At 43.0% G+C, this 20,720-nt stretch overlaps 1 protein-coding gene across 6 annotated transcripts in view; it reads left to right on the forward strand.

The window, feature by feature from the left end:
- Positions 1–2,953: 2,953 nt before the first annotated feature.
- The window catches only part of DOCK10 (dedicator of cytokinesis 10), a 292,002-nt gene continuing 274,235 nt past the window's right edge, over positions 2,954–20,720 (forward strand). For 5 of the 6 annotated variants that reach the window (XM_082631248.1, XM_082631252.1, XM_082631249.1 and 2 more), the window contains exon 1: positions 2,954–3,182. In XM_082631248.1, coding sequence (XP_082487374.1) covers positions 3,060–3,182 — 123 coding nt within the window. In that variant the 5' untranslated portion in view covers positions 2,954–3,059. The remainder of the gene's footprint in view (positions 3,183–20,720) is intronic. The other variant, XM_082631251.1, reaches the window with a different exon arrangement.

The raw sequence follows: 20,720 nt of genomic DNA on the forward strand, positions 1-20,720 counted from the left end.
ATAATACAACTTTTTATGTGAATGTATGTCTTCATTTCTCTAGGAGTGGAATTGCTAGGTCACATGGTAACTCCATGTTTACCATTTTATCGAACAGCCAAATTGCTTCCAAAGCAGCTGTGCCATTTTATATCCCTACTACCAAAGCACAAGGGTTCCAATTTCTCCACATCTCCCACATCTCCCCAACACTTGCTATTTTCCATATTTTCATTATGACCCTTCTTGTGGGGTGGTATCTCATTATGGCATCTCACTGTGACTTTGATTTGCATTTCACTGATGACTAATGATATTGAGCATTGTCTATTTACACATCTTCTTCGGAGAAATGTATGATCAAATCCTTTGCCCATTCTTCCATTGGGCTATTTGTCTTTTCATTGTTGTGTTACATTGCTTTCTTTGTTTTTGTTTTTGTTTTGTTTAACTTTTGTTTTTAGAGCAGTGTTAAATTCACAGCAAAATAAAGAAAAAAATACAGAGATCTCCCCCTACCTCCCCACATGTAAAACCTCTGCCATTATCAACATTCCCCCACCAGAGTGGTACATTTGTTACAACTAATGAACCTACATCGACACAGCATAATCACCCAAGTGCGTAGTTTACATTAATTAGGATCTTCACGGCACTTTCATAGGTTTGTCTTTACAAAGCATCTTAGCCATGTCTCTCTAGGGAACTGAGAGATGGGTGACCAGCAAAGAGTCAGAGAATCCCAAGTTAGCAGACCTGAAGTTATGTCCCTGCAGCAAAGGATGTGTGTGTCTATGCAGACACTCAGTCCTCTATCCTTGAAATCCAGAAGGCAGCTTAACTAAAAGCTACATGACTGTCAAGGGCCGTTATTAAAATGTCCTGAGTGTAAAAGTCACTTACATTTACCCTCCTTCTCAGTGTGACCCATGGAGTGAACATCATACAGGGTAAGGGTAGGACAAATAGGCATCTGTTCATCAAATCCTCTCACACCAGTGCTCTGGGTAACCCCCTGAAGCTGGAGAAAGCAAAGTTTGTAGTAATAAAGGAAGGGCGAGTGATTTTCTGTTACTTGATACTGTTAAAGAATGGGTTGCATGGGATCTCAGTGTTTTGAAGCAGCTCAGTGCCTTGCTTGCCATACCAAGGACACATTCTGAGGAATTTTCAGGTACGCCAGCCTTCCCTTCCAGCACACCTTTCTGTCTGTCTCTACCTCAGGCACTCAGCTCTCTGACTGCACCAGCCCATCTAACCCTTGGGAAAGTCATCTGCAAATCAATATTACCGAGCAACTCTTGTGTTCTGAAACCATGGACAAAGACTAGATACCTCTTCTTGGGAAGCTCAAGTTCTTTCAAAAGTGCTTATCTCTCTCAAGAAAGTATGCATTTGAAAGCATCACCACAAGGCACACCAGTTAGAGGAGGTTGTGGCTGGAGGGAGATACTCCCATAGAGATCTTGTGTGTCACCACAAGGCAACCACCTACTTTGCTTACCCTTAAAGGTGACCTTGGTCACATATTGGGTACCAGTGTGAAAGCATATAATGCAAGACACAGTAGTTTGCTATGAAGGGTATAGTAGAGCCGACCAGTGTTTCATATGGCACTTCCCAAATCTTCCAGAGCCTCTGCCCGTCACGATTTCTAAATAGAATGTGCTGAAATGATGCCACACCAGTACCTCTGGCTAACTGAATCCCAGGTATCAGAGAGCTGACTCAAGTGCATCTATCAGCCACTTAAGAGTTCTTTATACCCAAACGCAACCTTGTGTTAAAACTATATATTGGCTTGGGAAAAAATTCAGGGTCACAGATTTATAAAAAGCTGTTAAGAAAAACCTAGAATACTTGGAGTGGCTGCCCTGGATCTCTTCAGACTGGTATCCTAGGGGCGGGGGCTGCTCTTCCCGACTCCCAGCCCCACATGGAGCTGGAGAACCACGCTGGGGTGTGACTCAGGATGAGAATTCTCAGAAGACTTTAATCAGAGAGCTGGGGACAATGTGCAGGCCAGATGCATGTGTGGCAAGAGTGGGAGAAGAAAAACAACACAAATATCAGTCCACCCGCATACCTGACCCACACTACCTGGGAAGGCCACCGTCAGCTCTAGCCAGTTCACCCTATGTGATACTCCCCAGCTTCTTACCTCACACATTAATTACCCTGATTTACCGGTTTCTAGCTTGTATTATCTGAAACTCCCTTGTTCACGTACTTGTATTCTTTTATTAATTTGGTTATATGCTGCCTCCTACCCCAAGCTCAAAAACCTCATCAGCCTCTCACAGCCTTAAGGTGGGGCTGGTAAGTTCCCCCTCTTAGCCCAGTTTCCAGAACAACGTGCACTGGCACATAGTAGTCGTTTCATGAGTACTGGTTGAGGCATCTATGAACTTGCAAGCTTATTCCAAGGCCCTGAGTGAGGACTTTGGGACAAGGAGACTTTGAAAGCCTGGCTCGGGAGATGCTGCGGAGATCCCAGCCACCAGAGCGTTTATAAGCCTCTGATCCGATTCTAAGGCTGGAAGGGCGAACTGAGCTGTGCCCGCGCCCACTCGCCAGCCCCGGAAAGTCGGGGCGAAACCAGCGAACGCGGCCAGAGCTCCAGCGCCGCATGGAGCCTCCAAATGGGCACAAGGGCGGTGGGCAGGCCCCGCCCGGAGCCCCGCGGCCGCCGCCGCCCCGCGCCCCTCCCCCGCCACACGCCGGTCCCGGGGGCGGCGGGCACAGCCGCGGGTGGCCGGCTGAGCCCGGGGGTTGGCGCGGGCTGGAGCCGCCCCACGCGCGTCCCGCGGCCCCCGCTCCAGAGGCGCAGCAGCCGGGTCGGGGCCGCCTGCCGACTTGGCCGCGCGCGCCCGCAGGAGCGCAGAGTTTGGAAAGTCGTCGCGAAGCTTCGGCGGAGCGCAGGGGGTGGGGGGTGTCAGAGAGAAAAACCCGCCTCTTGCGAGTAGAACGAGGAAGGGGGGTGGGGGGAGGCTCCGAGTTCCGCTTCCTGAACGGTGGTGGGTAGAGGAGGTCGGCGCCGGCGAGGGCGGCGAGACGCGCCCTCCAGCCCGCGACGGGCGATGGCCAGCGAGCGAACCCGCAGGTTCACCCGGAGCCTGCTGCGACCCGGGCAGGCGGCCGAACTCCGACACAGCGCCGCGTCCGCCGCCGCGGTGGCCGTCAGCAGCCGGCAGCAGCAGCGGGTGAGTGCAGCGCGTCCTCCGCGCCTCCCCGTGCGCCCCGGGCTGCTGGGGGCCCGAGCCCGCCCTCCCGGAGCCCTCGGCGACCCGTTCCCTGCCGCACCCCGGCTCCCCCGCCCCCGCACGGCCTCCCCCGCCGCCTCGCCCGGGGCCGCCAGCGCCACCTCCGCGAGGCAGCGGCACCGACGCGTGAGGACCGGGGGCACGTTTGGGGACCAGGGATACTCAGAGGATCAGCCGCGCGGGCAGCAGAAGCGCAGCGTGGGGGAGCATGTGCCTGGGTTTGGGGGTGTGAGGAGGTGACGGGAACGCATCGCGAGCCCCGTGGGCGTTAGGTTGTGGGGTGCCAGAGACCCGAGGGTTGGGGAGTCTACGGAGCGGAACCCCTCGGTCCTCGGGTCTCCGCGCCCCCTTCACCCCTAGCGACTAGGGCGCAAGAGAGGGTGTGATCCGAGGTCCTCGCCCGGGCTAAAGCTGGGAACCTCATCTGAACGCTCTCGCGGAAATAAATGCCCTTCTCACCCCCCTCCCTCCACGGGGTAAAAACCCACAAACCGCTTTATAGGAGTCCAGAAAGGGCTGAGGGAACTAGACTGGAGGAGACGTGGGTCGTTAAGTATCCAGTGGTTTCTGGTATTTTTCTAAGATGTTTGCCGGGTTCTCCCGCCAACTTTACTGGTTACTTCCTTATTGAAACGCCTTCTAAGAGAGCCGGGTGATTTCCGCGGGAAATCCCTGGGGCAGCAGCCAGACGTTCTCATCTGATGCCCAAATCATATCCATACCTCCCCAGATGTTCGTAAGTTCCAGTAGGTGTCACACTCCGGGTTGCAAGTGTCAGGAGGAAGAAACATGAACTCTTGTGGGAAAGGGAAGCGAGTGGGAACAGACTTGAAGCAAGACTTGGGTTCAGCAGTGACACTCTTGGCCTGCCTTTGCTGGACCGGAATCCCACGCTGTGGGTTTCATTTTACTTTTTGCCAGGAAATATCATTAGAAATTAAACGGCTTCTTTTAAGAGTGTCAAAGAAAGTGTTACTCTTGCAAGTCACCCATCAGGAGCGAGCCAAGAGCTGCCCAGAGCCAGTTCCCACAGCCAGGACTTTTCTCTAAAGCCAGAAGTTGGAAAGTTGAACAGAACGGAAGCTAATTGCCTGGCAGAGGAAAGAGGCATCAGATGCCCAAGAGGGTGAGGGTGACTGGAGTGTGAAATGAGTCAGGAGTCAGTGGCCAGGGTGCCTTCTCTTTCACTTACCACTGGCTGCAGTCTGCAGGTACCCAGAGGGGATTTAACTGTTAGCAGACCCTGTGCCAGGGGCTGCCCTGGTCTTGATATCAGCATGCACATTTTCAAGGCAGGAAGGATAATCGGTCAAAAAGAACATTTGAAAAAAAATGTTCAGCTGGAGTAAAAATAGAGATAGTAAAATCTTCAAGCATGCATAGAACATAATTTTTACTGTGGAATGATTATTCAGGATTGTGGCTTTGTCATTGTCTGCCATTTGCTTTAAGATGACTTTATTTTGCAGTTGATTCATTTTACCAAGTCTCAGTAATGATCTGGTAAACAAGTGCACAGAAATAAGTAGCATTCAATTGGAATAAACAGCCCTAAATGTTGTTTTTGATTTTTGCTTTATTTTTAACGGGGTTCTTCTAGAGTTTTTGGAGCACTCGACTTTTCTCTAAAGAATATGTATCCTAGATACCTTTGTACGCAGACACACACATTACTTTCTCCAAATTGATGTCAGATTTGAAATCCTAGGGTATCTTGTCAAAATGAATAAGCCCAATGTCTTAAGAAGAGTTGGGGGAAGGGGTGATTCGCTGGGAAAGGGGTCCCTGCCCCCCTCCCCTCACTTCAGCACCGTGGCCAACACTCTGGAACCAGCTTTTGCCAAGACATGTCAAAGGATCTTACCCATCTAGTCAGGCAGCTTGGGCAGCGATTTTGGCAGCGCGGAGTCATGTGCCTGGCATCCGTCCCATCAGTTAACTCTTAAAGGGAAACTGGAAAGTGATGCATTCTCTGAGTTGGCACCCAAACGCAGTGGGGTTCTGTGGGGCAGAGCTTCCCTTTTGAACCTAAAACCTTGTGATTGGACTGTGCAGTGAAGATGAAGCTTAGCTTACATTGATCCACTTCCTTAAGACTCTTTGTGTTGGTTGCTTCAAGTCCTCAAATCCTAGTTGTCAAGGGAGAAAATGAATAGTCTGAGGGAAGAAGATTATGGGTAGCCCACTTCAATACAGGAAGTGGAATAGTGTGTATTGGAGCAAGCTGTCGTCTACTGAAAAAACATTTGAGACACACTAGAAAGTCTTGCTGAGAAAACCTGTCTCACTGCTGGATTCATACAATACCCTTTCTGAAACCTCTCTTTTGGGGACCGAAAATATAAACACACAAAATATATAAATATATAAAAATACATATATATCATACAAATATACACATAATAGGACAGGAAATCTTCAAAATGTGTTTGGATTATGGAGATCAGAGAACGAAGAGATGCTGAGTGAGGGCATTTACCGGGGGGCCTACTTTTAGGGCAGTTGCTGAGGAAAGTAGAGGTGGATTCCAAAGCAATCTTGATTTTAGTTTTAACCCAAAACACTGTAGTAGCTCATATGCAGGCAGACTCCTAGTGAGAACCCACCTTATTCTGCATTCCTCTTAAGAATAATAATGAAAAATTATCTGCACTCCCAAGTTCATTGCAGCATTTTACACAATAGCCAAGATATCCCATTACAATGGATATATAATATTCCATTGTGTGTGTGTGTGTGTGTGTATACACACACACATATTATTTAACCTTAAAAAAGAGGGAAATAGAAGGAAATCCTGCCATTTGTGTACATTATATTAAGTGAAATAAGTCAGACACAGAAAGACGAATACTCCATGAACTCACATATGTGTGGAATCTAAAATGGTAAAACTCATAGATGCAGAGAGTAGAACAGTGGTTGCTGGAGTGGGGAGGGGAGCAGAAGGGGAAATGAGGAGATGGTCATCAAAGGGTACAGATTGCTCACCTCTGCACGATGAATGAGTTTTGGAGCTCCAATGTACAGCGTGGTGTGACAATAGTTGAAAATACTGTATTGTACACTTGAAATTTCCTAAGAGGATAGATCTTTAAATCTTCCCAACACACACACACACACACACACAATGGTAACTAGGTAGAGGTGATGGATAAGTCATTTAACTTGATCGTGGTGATCTTCCCATGATACATCAAAACATCAAATTGTACTCCTTAAGTATATACAATTTTTATATGTCAAAGGTCTCTCAATATAGTTGTTGGAAAAAACAAGAAATAAAAAGAGTGAGAACAATAAAGAACAATTATGAGCAAAAGCCATAGATTTTGAAAACAGAAATATTTCCTCCTTAGTTATCCTAAAATTTTTTCATAGAAAACAAATGAATCGCAACTCATGCAAAGGCCAATCTCAGGATCAAGCACAGCTTAAGTATTTCCTGACCACCCCCCTTTCATAGTAGTCCCACAAAGCAAACTTGTGTATCGCAGAATCTCAGTTCAGAAATGATTAGGAGCATTTCTCTCATGTCAGGGCTTGAGTGTTTTATTTTTTTTGGTTGAATATACTACTGTGTTGGCCACAAAGTTGTAATGCCACTAATTAGAGATTCTTTTTTGCTAAGAAGCTCTTCTTTTAAAAATGTGTGAAGTGCATTTGTACTTTCACATGAATTAGTTCATCTAAATAGCTTTCTACAGTTGATTAAGCTATAAACATAGGATTGGTGCTCTTTTCTGCATATATATATTATATTCGTTTGAGAGATATGGACTTTTATTTCTGGAACATGATTGGGTGGGTCACAGGAATGGAAGACTGAGTAACAGAGAGGGTAAGAACTAACTAGGGTCAGATGATGGGAAGGAAACACAGAGGCAGGTAGAGGTTTACCAAACACCAACTAATGATTTGGTCAATTTTTGCCTAATGCCTTTTAGGTGTTTCCTAGATGAGAACACACCACTTTATTTACATGTATTCTTTAGGACATTTACTCTGCTGTTACACAAAAATTGTTCTGCAACTTATGTTTGAATTGTATCCAAACTTATTAATTTCTTTTAAAGAGGAAACATCCTGCTAAAAGCAACTGTACTTAATCAGTGTGTTTTCTCCCTCCCCACCCAGAAAGGCTAAGAGAGGAGAGTATTGATTCAGTATTCCCCCAAATTCCATATCCTCGTTTTGATTTGGTGTTTCCTAACTACCTCTGTTCCCCAGCAGTACTCCTTTTGATATTTTAGGCAGCTTTGAATAAGAAGCAGAACCTTTGACTGACTAAAGATTTCTGGTTGAGAAACTATGAATATGGAAACATGTTTACAGGGGCAGGAGGAATTCTTAGAAGGAAGACTTTCCTTCCCTCTGAACTTTGTGATATTTAATAGTTGAGAGTAAGAAGGGTTTTAAGAAATTGAGTGGGAGATACTAGAATTTCCAAAAACTCCTATGCCTAGAGTAAGAGTCAGTGAAATGATGTGGGAAGTGATATTGAAGAAAAATGAAACACTTGTTTTACTGCCAGTGTCTAGAATGAAAGCAGTATGCAAAGCAGAGGCCTGTTAGTTTAGCATTCCTAGCACCCTCTTGTTCTGTTTCAGTTTTTTTTGACAGGGTTCTTCATAACAAGGGTGTTTACATTTTAGCAGAAATCACAGGCTTTAGCACAAATCCCAATCCCACGTTTATGTTTTCAAATGAGGAAAGTCCCTAGCCTGGTGAAGAAGTCAACACAAACTTAGTTTACAAGATCAAGGTTGAATGTTATTATTGACTGTATCAACTCATGTTTTTGACTTCTCAAGGGCATTGCAGAGGTAACTTTAAAAATATATGGTAACAACGGTGGGCTCTAGAGAACTTTTACATGGGTCAAAAAATGAAAGACTGAATAAACATTTTTGTCTGTCTCTTTCTTTACAATCTTTTTCTCTAAGGCCTAGCATAAAAAAAGAGAGCAGTAATAGTTGTTATATAATAAACCATTTGTTGAGAACCTACAAAGTGCCTGACACAGCATTGCTTTATTTAATTCTCAGAGCAATCCTATGAGGAAGTCATTATAGTTACAGATTACAGAGGAAGCCATTGAGACTCATAGGGTTAATACGTTGCTCTGAGTTAAGTAACTGACATGGGACCTCTTTTGCATCCTGAATAGCAACCAGTTTTGTAGCTGCTTCCAATAGCATCTCTAAGTTGGAAGACACAATGATTTTAACTTTGGTTAATGTTGCCTCTTGATGGGTAGCTCTACCTAAGGAAGAAGAACTCTGTCCTTCCTACTGGCATTTCAGAGTACCCGTGAGGGGTCGCTTCAGTTTTCCTCTGAGGTTAGAAGCCACAGGAGAGGCTGTTCCAGTTACCCATGTTAATAATAGATCTTCCCAAGGCAACTGGAGCTCAGTGGTTAAGTCCTTAAAACATGAACTTACTTAGCTATCCCCATGGCATCTATCTGGCAAAGCCATAAGCAAATTGTGCAAGAGGGTGGAGTTAATTCTTCTCAAGTCCACTTCTCTCCCAGGACTGGTTGCTTCTCCATTCTCAATCACTTCACCCACTCCAAGCAAGGGCCTGAAATTTTCCAGTGCATCATGTGTCCTTGACGATGCATATTTCCATTTGACTGGGTTGTGTTGAGATTCTTTTCTCACGCTATCTTATTCAAAGGAGTGATTCCAAGTGTCTTACAAAGATGCATGTAACATAGCAGCAACGAAAAATATAGTAAGGAGGTAAAAAGCAATTTTAGCAACAACAACAAAAAGCAGTTTTAGGAAAGGTAGATGTAGTCAGGAATAGGTCAGTGGAGTATGATCAGTATACAAAACGCCTAACCATTAAGTCCTGTAGTCTGGCTAAGGGTGCATCCTAGAGAACCAAGTCAAAGAGGAAAACATGACCAGCCATGAGATTAAGAGAGCCATAAGATAAAAGAAGATCATTTGCTCTAGACATGGTCAGCTTTAACTTGTACTGAGATAAGATAGTCTTTTTTTCTGTAATTTTTCACAATGGGCAGCATGATGCAGTGATAGACCCTTACTCCTTAGAATGTGGTCCATGGGCCAGCATTGGCATCACCTGGTCATTAGAAATGCAGAATCCCTGGCTCTATACCTGACCTCCCGGATCAGAATGTGATTTTTTTTTTTTTTTTTTTGCGGTATGTGGGCCTCTCACTGTTGTGGCCTCTCCCGTTGCGAAGCACAGGCTCTGGACGCGCAGGCTCAGTGACCATGGCTCGTGGGCCCAGCCACTCCGCAGCATGTGGGATCTTCTCAGACCGGGGCATGAACCTGTGTCCCCTGCATCAGCAGGCGGACTCTCAACCACTGCGCCACCAGGGAAGCCACAGAATGTGAATATTAATAAGATCCTCTGATGACCTGTAAGCACATTGAAATGTGAGAAACACATACACACTCACACACAAAGCTACACTTTTAGCCGTATTTTTGCAGTGTATTGTCAGGTAAAGGCAATTGTGTGAGGGTCTAGTTCACCGTGGTTTATTCTGCAACTCAAAGACAAAGATGAAGTTCAGACCACCTAAGGATAAAAATGAGATTTGTTCATTGCTAAGTGACTTTAGGGAAGTCCCTTGCTAATTTGCTTTGTATTTTCGCCTCCATCTAGCACCTTAACTGCAGAGTGAACTTAAGTTAAGCTTCTAGGTTAAGGAAAAAATTCTATAACATACATGACACAGTTGCAATGTGCATCTTCAGAAGTTCTCACCCTGGTTATAACCCTAAAGATGGGTTCCAGGATGAGGCCAGTGTCACCCCACTTACCAGAGAATTTGAAAGCAGAATCGCTCCAACTCAAGTAGGACATGCAATGATGATTACTTATTGCTTTAGAAGATTTATGTTGCCATCATATTGAAACCCTTAGTTATTTGAAACTAATTGGTTATATCAGAATATCTGATTGCTAGAATCAGAAAATGATGCACCTTTTTTCTTTCAGTCATTGACTCTCAGAAAAAAAAATGGTTTTTCTTGTTCTCATTTGAATGTCCTAAGGATGGAATTCCATGGAGTTAAAGACCTTGATTTCTCCACATGTTGTAATTAATGTGGTCCAGGACCCCTTTGATTGGCTGTCCTTTACCACCATCTTGGGACACTCTTTCCTCTCCACGACTGTCCAAGTTGAAGTTCCCTCATGCAGTTTGAACCATTTGGCCAGTTTGGGAGTTGGTGTAGTAAATATCAGATCCCGTGAGACTGGAGACCAGAATTCCAGCCCTGGCTCTGTGACTCTTTGCTGAGTCACTTCCCTTTCTGGAGTCTCAGTTTCTTGATCTGTGAAATTAGGACATTAGATGATTGGATCCTTACATTTGCCCTCTCTCTGCCCCGGAGTCCTCATGGCTTCTCCTTGCCCCTCAGATTCTCAGATGGCATCTGCTCAGGAAAGGCATCTTGGATTCCCAGATGCAAGCAGTTTGCCCAGCCTCCCTCTGCTACAGACGTCTCTGACCCATTACTGTGCTTCACTTTCCTCATAGCTCTTACCACTATGTAAAGAGATCTTTCTACTTATTTAATTTCTTATTTCTCTTTTCCAGGCTTTCTGCCTTCAAATATAAGTGTCATTGAGGGAAGGGAACTTGTCAATTTCACTACTTTTACGCTATATTGACTATATGAAAATAAGGGGTGGGGGTCTCCCTTCCCACTGCAAATGAGTGCTTAAGGAAAGTCGGGAGAGTGGGCTGGGTATACATCAGTGAGAGACTGTAGTGGAGTTATGACTTCAAAATGTCAGGGTTGTCAGTATCTGTTTATGTTGTTCCTTGAGCCATCTTCTTCACGGTCTAGTTGGTAAGTGGCAGAAATGCAATTAAATAGAAAGATATTGAGCCCATCCTATGTGTCAGGTACTTGACTCGTACAGCCTCTTTTAATCCTCATGACAACCGTATGGGCAAGGATTTCTATTCCTATTTTATAGGTGAGGAAAGAGATGCTTGGAGATCAGGAACTTGCCCCAGACCAAATGACTGGTAATTGATGCATCCAGGAGTCACATGCAGGCAGTCTGACTCTGGAGTCTGTGTTCCCCACGATTAGTCTATTCTGAAGACCAGGTCCACCAGGCAGACAGGCAGATCTCATTAAACATGCAGTTAGCATCCATGTGAGAGAACAAAGAGAGAAAAGGAAATCTCAGAGTACTAGCCATAGGAAGAGGTTTTTAAAAAGAGTTTCTCAACAAGAGAAGAGCTGTGGTTGCTTTTGCTCTGCTGAACAATTTTTCATTTACGACATCTCAGCAGAGTGGGATACTGGGAGTGACACCAACTTTGGACACTCTTGTCAGTGTGGTTCTTTCCCAAGGACAGGACTGGCATGGAGTGTGTTAAACTATGCAAACAATGGCTCCTTCATCTCTTGAAAGGGGCATCATTTGATTCTTCTCCTTCTGTAGAAACACATTTCTGGCACGATATGCATGGCGTAGTTGCAGTTGCAGCATTACATCTGTTTCATTGTCTTTTGTAGTCTTGATTTGAATGTTCATGTTTACAAAGGAGAGGGTTTTTTTTTTTTTTTCCCCACTGAAGTGAGATTTGTTCGCTTCTTATCATTCGCAGCAACGTCAGTGGGCTGGAAAGAAAGGCTTGTGTTTGCTGGACTTGACATGTTGACGTACATTAAATGATATAGAAATAATAAAATTTAATGAATATGACCTAGTTAGTGGCTATAGAGCAAAACATTTGCCTTTGAAAACGTTAATATTTGTAACTGGATTGCAGTGGAAGTGTCTGCCTCTGAGAATAGCAGAATTAATGGACCCAAATCATCAAAAGTTCCTTTAATTGTGCTGCTAAATGTGAAAATAGTCAGTTTTCCTAATTCAGTTTCAGCACAACCTCCTCCCCTGACATGTAGAATTGGGGAAGCGAGGCAGCTTTCTACGTTAAACACCAAAATGGCAGAGTTTAACGATAGGATGTGGAGGAGGGTCTATTGAAAAAGATGGCACCATTTATGATGACCACAGTGAGCTTTTCTTCATACAATTATTTTGGTAATTACCAATCTAAAAGACTAATTAAGGCTGTCAAAATGACCAGTGACTTTGGGGCTTTCAAAACACACATTCTATAAACAGAACACAGGCCTGAACATCTGACTTGGCAAACAAGCAAACAAAAAAACTTAACAAAATTCACTATTCAATGAAATATGATAATAAGTTATTTTCAAACATGGATTGTTTATTTGATTAGCTCTTAAAAGTCCCTTTGTCACACTCTTCAGAAGGAGAAAATGGGAATTAACTACAGCTGAGTAACCTTCACAAAAATGAAAGTGATGTCAGAGCTCAGTAACTTTTTTGGAGAAGAAAATTCAAAGCTGGAGAACTAATATTGAAAGTCATTTACTTTCATGTTTTTTACATTATTTATTTTAAAATCAGACATTTATTCAAAAGAGGATTTTATTTTCCAACGAAAAGTGTTCCAGTTTACTTTAAAGCCTGTATATCTACAATAGCTATAAAAGTTCCGTGTGTAACTGCCAGTAATAAAATTTATTGGCATACCAATATGCACAGATAAGACTCTTTCAGGACCTTTCTGAGTGCTAACAGGAAAGGTTCATTTATTAACTTCCATTTTTTCAAAGCAAAAGCCATTATGAGGTTGCTATTCAATCAATCTGAAAAATGTATCTTTTTATCATTAGGAAGCAATGGTTTCCAGGCTCTGTAACCTTGGCCATGTCTTTAAGCTTCTTCAGGTTTTAGTTTCCTTGTCTTTAAAACGATAAGGTTGGACAGTAAAACCTTTAAATGTTCCTTAGTTCTAAAAATCTAGGGAGTTATTATTCTTTTTAAGAGGTTTTCATAGATGGTTCAAATTTTTTTCATTTTAATAACACCATTATTGATTAAATAGCTGATTTTAGCCATAGGTAGAATGGCTCCAAATGATCTACAACCAAATTTGTATTTCAGATATGAAAATGGTAGTACAAAGTGGTTATTTGAAGATGTAATGAAGGGAATAGCATTTATACACCCAAAGAACAGGGCTAGTGGCATCAGAATTGGCAGAAGGACAGCCAGCAGTGACAAAGGTGGGCAAGACAGGTTCCTCCCACTTGGTGGAGGCTCAGAGGCAAGCTTGTAACTTCATTTCCCACTTTCTATTCCTGCAGAGAACTGTAGACTCCATCTGCTTTAAGACCACGAGCTCTCCGGTTCCCATGCCCAGTCTTTGTAATTGCAGCTCTCTGGCTTAATGTCTGTGCCAGGCTCCTCTTAGCGCCCCCATGACTAGGGTATAGACCAAGGTGGAGGGAGTTTGAACCATCCTCCACACTCCACACCTCTTCCCTGCCATCGAAAATCAGTAAGAACCTCTTTTTTTTTCAAGTTCTGTCTCCGTTGCCTCCTTCTCACACCTGAGAAAGGTAGTATGATCTTTCCCTGTGACCTGTCTGGTGTGATTTCCGAGCTGTTGAAAAGACAGCAAAATCTTCCTTCTCAGATCATTCTCCTAGCAACCTGTTCCCTAACAAGGTCCGGCGTATTTCATTCAGCAGTTAGAAGTCAACCTTAAAGATACAAGATGAACATTGACTTGAATTCACACCAAAGTGTAAATCCATTCCCCAGCAGGTGTACTTTGGAAATCACCTTTAGGATAAATGGGTGTAAGAATGGGAGGCTTGTACCAGAAATAACGTTTCATCTTTTACTGGTAACTAGTCCGATCTCTGGCATGTAAATGCATGACACGTGTCCCTGTTGCCTCCCCTGGAAATGGAGAATGAAGTGTGATTTTGCCCTCACATTTCCAAAACCCTGAGAGACCTTCTGGATAAGCACTGTGGTTATTGTTTCCATATTTCCAGGACAGCAAGATGGCATACAGTAGTATTTACGAAATGCTTGTTAAATGTAAGGAAGAAGGTCGCCCTTGGAGATGATGGAAGTACATGTTAGGCGTGTGAAAGGGAACCTAAGTGCCTGGTTGGCAGTGAAGAAATTCTCAGGTATGTTGTAGAAGAAACACTTTGGTGAACATCTGACTCGGCAAACAAGGGAACAGAAAAAGTTCACAAAATTTACTATTCAGTGAAATATGATAATTAAGTACAAGCATATGGAATGTGCTCAGTTGTCACAAATTGAAGTGTCCTGAATGGAAATGAATTCAAGATTCCCAACAAAGGCTATTTAAAGATAAAAAAATAATAAATTAAAATGTTAATTGGCCTGAACGGATGCTCTTGGATAAATAAAACTCAGCCCAACAGGTGTTAGCCTTGTTCTCACACCCGCTCCTCCCCTTGTGGGCGCCTCAGTGGCACATACAGGCTTCACTGTTCGGCCAGGGGTGTCACTGTCATTCCCTCAGATGCTGTTAGCGGTCACAAGGCTGGGACAGCATAAAATGCTGGGCGGGCTGCAGAAAACGATTGATTCAAATGCAGGAAGTGTGGGCGACAGTTTGGACAGCAGTCCGTCCCCAGTCCCATGATGGAGAGCAGTTTATGGTTTCAAGAAAACACTTCATAAATCACCAGAACTGTATGAGGTTATCAGTGAATGTGAGTGCTATTTTAGTTCTTAAGAACTCTGCAGCTTTTCTTTAGGTCAAGGAGCTTTCCTGACACTGTTTCAGAGGGTTGTAATAACTGTGCTCTCTGTTCTCTTTTTAATTCCCACTTTCATCTAATAGTCTCTTTTTACAGCTGTACTTTGAAAACCTTTATTAAATTGATAACTCCAACTATAGATAATAATGGAAAAATAAAAACAGTGATCACCCATAATCTCACCACCCACTGGTAACAGCTTTTGGTGTGTTTATTTTAAACATTTGTCTGTTCATAAAAATATCCTTTGACACACGTTTAAGCTAATAGTGAATATTTAAATTTTTCATGTGTGTTCAGTGATTCAAGCTAAAGTGTGTCCTGAGAATGCTTCCTTCTGGTGTTTATGTATACCAACTCCACGTGAAATGTATGTTGGGAATGAGAAAAGAGAAATTGTGCTACGTTTCTTGGTGTCCTACCATCATACACATTTAGACCTAGAGGAAAAAGTCTAAAATAGATCAGGAAGTTGAGTCACTGGGAGGTTGAAGTGGATATGGTCAGGATGACAGAGCAAGCTTGATGATCTCAGACCCAGTGCCTTGTCTCCCTCAGCCCAGGGCACCATCAGCAGCCAGAAGTATAATTTAATGTCATAAAATGAAAGTCTAGAATTTTACTCAGGTTTCTATGGGGCTTTCCAGTAAAAGTGAATAAGCCTTAAAGCCAATAGAACACTGCTTTCAAAGGAGTTTAAACAGTAAGCACACACTTAACCTGTGCGTGCACACATGGCTGACTTCCTGAACATGTGAGGGGGGTGTTACCTGTTGCTGCTGAGACTCTGTGACCTGTGTTTAGCAGCAGGTTGAAGTTGTGGGTCTCTGATTTGTGAGCACACAGAAGGGTGCGGTTGTGCCCTTGGGCTTGTGTCGTTCCTGTAAGCTGACACTGATGCCTTTTGCTGCCACCTTGAGTGATAGGAATGGTGACACGTGATCTCTCAGGGCCCAAAGAAATGATCAGAACTTGACCGAGTCTGGGCTTCTGTGACTTTGTGGAGCCAGCAGCACTGTCACTAGATTTCTGTTGCTGCCATAACAAAATTACTACAAATGTGTGGCTTAAATAACACAGATATATCATCTTCCCATAACATAGGTAGGAAGTCCACAGCAGTCTCCCCAGGCTAAAACCAAGGTGTCAAAAGGGCTGAGTCCTTTTCCGCAGGCTGGAGGGGAAAATGTGTTTCCTGCTCATGCGGGTTGTTGGCAGAACTTCTTGTGACAGTAGGGTCAAGGTACCTGTTTTCTTGCTGGATGAAAACTGAAGGCCATTTCCAACTTCTAGACACCAACAGATTCCTTGGCCATGGCCTCTTCGTCCATCTTCAAAGCCAGCAATGGTGGATCAAGTCCTGTATGTATCACATCTCTCTGACTCATTCTTCTGTTTTCCTCTTTTGCTGTTAAGGACTCATGTGATTAGGTTGAGCCCTCTGGATAACGCAGGCTACTCTCCCCATTTCAATATCCTTAACCTTAATCACATTTGCAAAGTCCCCCTTTCCAGGAAAGCTAGCATACTCCCAGGTTCTGGGGATCAGGAGGTGGACATCTTTGGGGATCTTATCACAAATTCATTTAGAAGGATTATTAAAAGGACAAATTCTTCCCCAAGTACCCCTGAATTCCCTCTGTTGGAGGTCGGTTTAGGGCCTAGTCTCTGACCAGGCCTCACTATTTTATGTGAGAGTAACTCTGATCCATGGTAGATCTCAAACCTACCAGAACCTGAACTTCCTTCTCCATATTGTCTTTAGTTTCATATACTGAGGACCCTGGTGGGCAGGACCAAATATTCTGTACAGCAGTTCCAGACAAGCTGTCTACAACTTTGTGTACATGGACTCAATAACCATTACTCAGAAACAGAGGCTGAAACTACCTTTTATTATTTTACCTAATGGCTAAAAGAACCATTTAACACAAGCAGTCTTATTCAAAATGGCATCTTTGATTCATTAATAAGCAGAGACTCAGTACATTTTGGGGCACAGAAGAGTGGATCAAGAATTCCTCAATATATTTTCAGATCACGGAATACCTCTAGGGGAAATGGACCACTTAATGTTGGAATTCACCAGGGATCTAGCCTTAGACCTTCTTTTCTCTCTCTCTCCCCAAAAAACCTCCCTCCTTGGTTCATCCTCCCACAGATTCAACAACTCACTTATGCACTGATGTTTCCAACTCTGTCTCTACTTCGTGCTCTGCATCTGAGCCCTGCCTATTGATGCTTGTATTTTGGAATCCCCTAGTTACTTCAAACTCAACAGGATCCATATCTAATACATTTTTTCTTGCCTCATAAATCTGTTCTTCTTTTTACCTGAGTTTTACATCTCAGTTGATCCTTTAATCTCAAACTGAAACCGTGCTGAATTCTTTCCATTCCCTGCCACCCTGCAGGGGATCATGCTCCAAGTGTTGACAGCTCTACATCCTAAGTATTTCAAGCATCGCCCTGACCACAGTGATCTAGGTAAGTCGCTCGCGATTTCTTCCCCAATGCAATTGTCTTTTGCAATGTCCTTGAGGTTTTTTTCCACCGTTCTAACTACCTCCCGTCTCTGGTCTCCCCACCCAGTCATCCACCTTCCACACTTCATCTACCTTATCTCATGAGCACAGACTTCTGATCATGATATGTTTCTTCCTGAGTGCCGTTCATGCTCTTGATGACTGCCCCAGTGGATTCAATCTCACCTGGTTCCAAACTACCTTTCCAGCCTCACTTTCCATTAGGTTCTTTCCTCGCTACGCACTATAGCCACTTAAGGTTCTGGGCGTTTCCTACGGATGCTGTGCACTTTTATGCCACCGGCTGCTCTTTTTTCTCTTCTTGTTCAGCTCCTACTTGCCTTTCAAGACCCAGCCCTTCACCTGTTGCCCTCCCTAAATCTATAGGCAAACAATCTCTTCCTCTCCTGAGTTTCCATAGCACTTCTTGAATATGTGATTTACTTTTCATTGTAATCGTTTACTTATTGTCTCACCTCATCAGACAGTTAGTTTTATCATAATGTAATAAATGACTGGAGAGATGTCTGTGCATATTTACAGTTCTTTTAAGTGTTCTCAGCACTCCATGTTCTTTTGAAAGGGAAATGCACTGCAAATATTGTCATACAAGAGAAGCAGTAAGGCATTATCTTTCTCTTCCTTACTTAGATGCTTAAATATTACCTAGCTTTGCAAATAATAGCCCAGCATTCAGTCCAATGCTTCTGAAAAAAAAAATGAAACCAGTTCAGAGATTTTTTAAAAGGACCCATTTTAATTATTGCCTTTCAAGACTGGATGTGGCTGTGAGGAAAAATTGCATTTTAGGTCTGTGATTTCTTTATTTTTCAAAGTGCATACCCTATCATTTCTCATTGAACATCCATAACATTTCTAAATTTTTTTTTCTAGTTGCAGTTAGTTACAATAAACTGGACATTAAATGTTTATGAATTATCCAGTTTGCTGGGGGAAATACAGACACATTAAATTGCCCCAGTGCTAACATTGAAAATCTTTGATGTGATAGTTCCAGACCCCAGCCTCCCTTTGCTCCCTTGTCAAAGGCACAGGGGCCACCTCTGAGCACCTGGTGTGCAACATGCACCTGTGAGGCATGGCCCTGACTGGGTCTTTCCCAGCCCAGAAGGCTCTTTTCTCCCTCACCTGTCTTCTCACACATCAGTTCCTCCAGGGACCCTTCCCTCATCTCCAGCCAAACCCTGGAAGCTTGAGTTGCACTGGGTACCGCCTTCTGTGGGAAATATGGGTTTCCTGGTTATAAACTATGACTGCTTCATGTATAAAAATAATATCTAGAGCATATGTTTATTCCTGAAAGACTACAGATGAAAGTGTTGTTTATGAAACGCTATGAGCAGCACCTTCACAGGCCTCCGTTTGCCTCTCCTCATCCCAAGCTCCTCCTTCCTGGGAAGTAGCCACTAAACAAAATGTCCTCAGTATTCATTCCCCTGCTTTGTTTTTTCCTTTTCCTTTTTTATTTTGAGGAACATTCAGATTTTTTTTTTTAGCATCTTTATTGGAGTATAATTGCTTTACAATGGTGTGTTAGTTGCTGCTGTATAACAAAGTGAATCAGCTATACCTACACATATATCCCTATATCCCCTCCCTCTTGCGTCTCCCTCCTACCTTCCCTATCCCACCCCTCTAGGTGGTCACAAATCACCAAGCTAATCTCCCTGTGCTATGCGGCTACTTCCCACTAGCTAGCTATTTTACATTTGGTAGTGTATATATGTCCATGCCACTCTCTTGCTTCGCCCCAGCTTACCCTTCCCCCTCCCTGTGTCCTCAAGTCCATTCTCTACATCTGTGTCTTGATTCCTGTCCTGCCCCTAGGTTCATGAGAACCATTTTTTTTTTTTTAGATTCCATATATATGTGTTAGCATACGGTATTTGTTTTTCTCTTTCTGACTTACTTCATTCTGTATGACAGACTCTAGGTCCATCCACCTCAGTACAAATAACTTAATTTTGTTTCTTTTTATGGCTGAGCAATATTCCACTGTATATATGTGCCACATCTTCTTTATCCATTCATCTGTAGACGGACACTTAGGTTGTTTCTATGTCTTAGCTATAGTAAATAGAGCTGCAATGAACATTGTGGTACATGACTTTTTGAATTATGGTTTTCTCAGGGTATATGCTCAGTGATGGGATTGCTGGATCGTATGGTAGTTCTATTTTTAGTTTTTTAAGGAACCTCCATACTGTTCTCCACAGTGGCTGTATCAATTTACATTCCCACAGCAGTGCAAGAGGGTTCCCTTATCTCCACACCCTCTCCAGCATTTATTGTTTGTAGATATTTTGATGATGGCCATTCTGACTGGTGTGAGGTGACACCTCATTCTAGTTTTGATTTGCATTTCTCTAATGATTAGTGATGTTGAGCATCCTTTCATGTGTTTGTTGGCAATCTGTATATCTTCTTTGGAGAAATGTCTATTTAGGTCTTCTGCGCATTTTTGGATTGGGTTGTTTGTTTTTTTGATATTGAGCTGCATGAGCTGCCTGTATATTTTGGAGATTAATCCTTTGTCAGTTGCTTCATTTGCAAATATTTTCTCCCCTTCTGAGGGTTGTCTTTTTGTCTTGTTTATGGTTTCCTTTGCTGTGCTAAAGCTTTGAAATTTCATTAGGTCCCATTTGTTTATTTTTGGTTTTATTCCCATTTCTCTAGGAGGTGGGTCAAAAAGGATCTTGCTGTGATGTATGTCATAGAGTCTTCTGCCTATGTTTTCCTCTAAGAGTTTGATAGTTTCTGGCCTTACATTTAGGTCTTTAATCCATTTTGAGTTTATTTTTGTGTATGGTGTTAGGGAGTGTTCTAATTTCATTCTTTTACATGTAGCTGTCCAGTGTTCCCAGCACCACTTATTGAAGAGGCTGTCTTTTCTCCATTGTATACGGTTGCCTCCTTTTTCAAAAATAAGGTGACCATATGTGTGTGCTTTTATCTCTGGGCTTTCTATCCTGTTCCATTGATCTAATTTTTTTCTGGTTTTATGTTTATCTTAGTTTAGTATTTAGAGTTTATTATCATTGGTAGATTTGTTTATTGATTTGGTTGCTCTCTTCCTTTTTTAATGTATATATATATATATTTTTTCCTTTTTCTCTTTTTGTGAGTGTGTATGTGTATGCTTCTTTGTGCGATTTTGTCTGTATAGCTTTGCTTTTACCATTTGTCCTAGGGTTCTGTCTGTCCGCTTTTTTTTTTTGTTTTTTAGTATAGTTATTAGCACTTGCTATCATTGGCAGACTTATTAAAAAGTAAAAGCTAATGGAAAAATC

The sequence above is a fragment of the Mesoplodon mirus genome (genome assembly GCF_964341445.2).
Source record: "Mesoplodon mirus genome assembly, chromosome: 8".
Taxonomy (NCBI): domain Eukaryota; kingdom Metazoa; phylum Chordata; class Mammalia; order Artiodactyla; family Ziphiidae; genus Mesoplodon; species Mesoplodon mirus.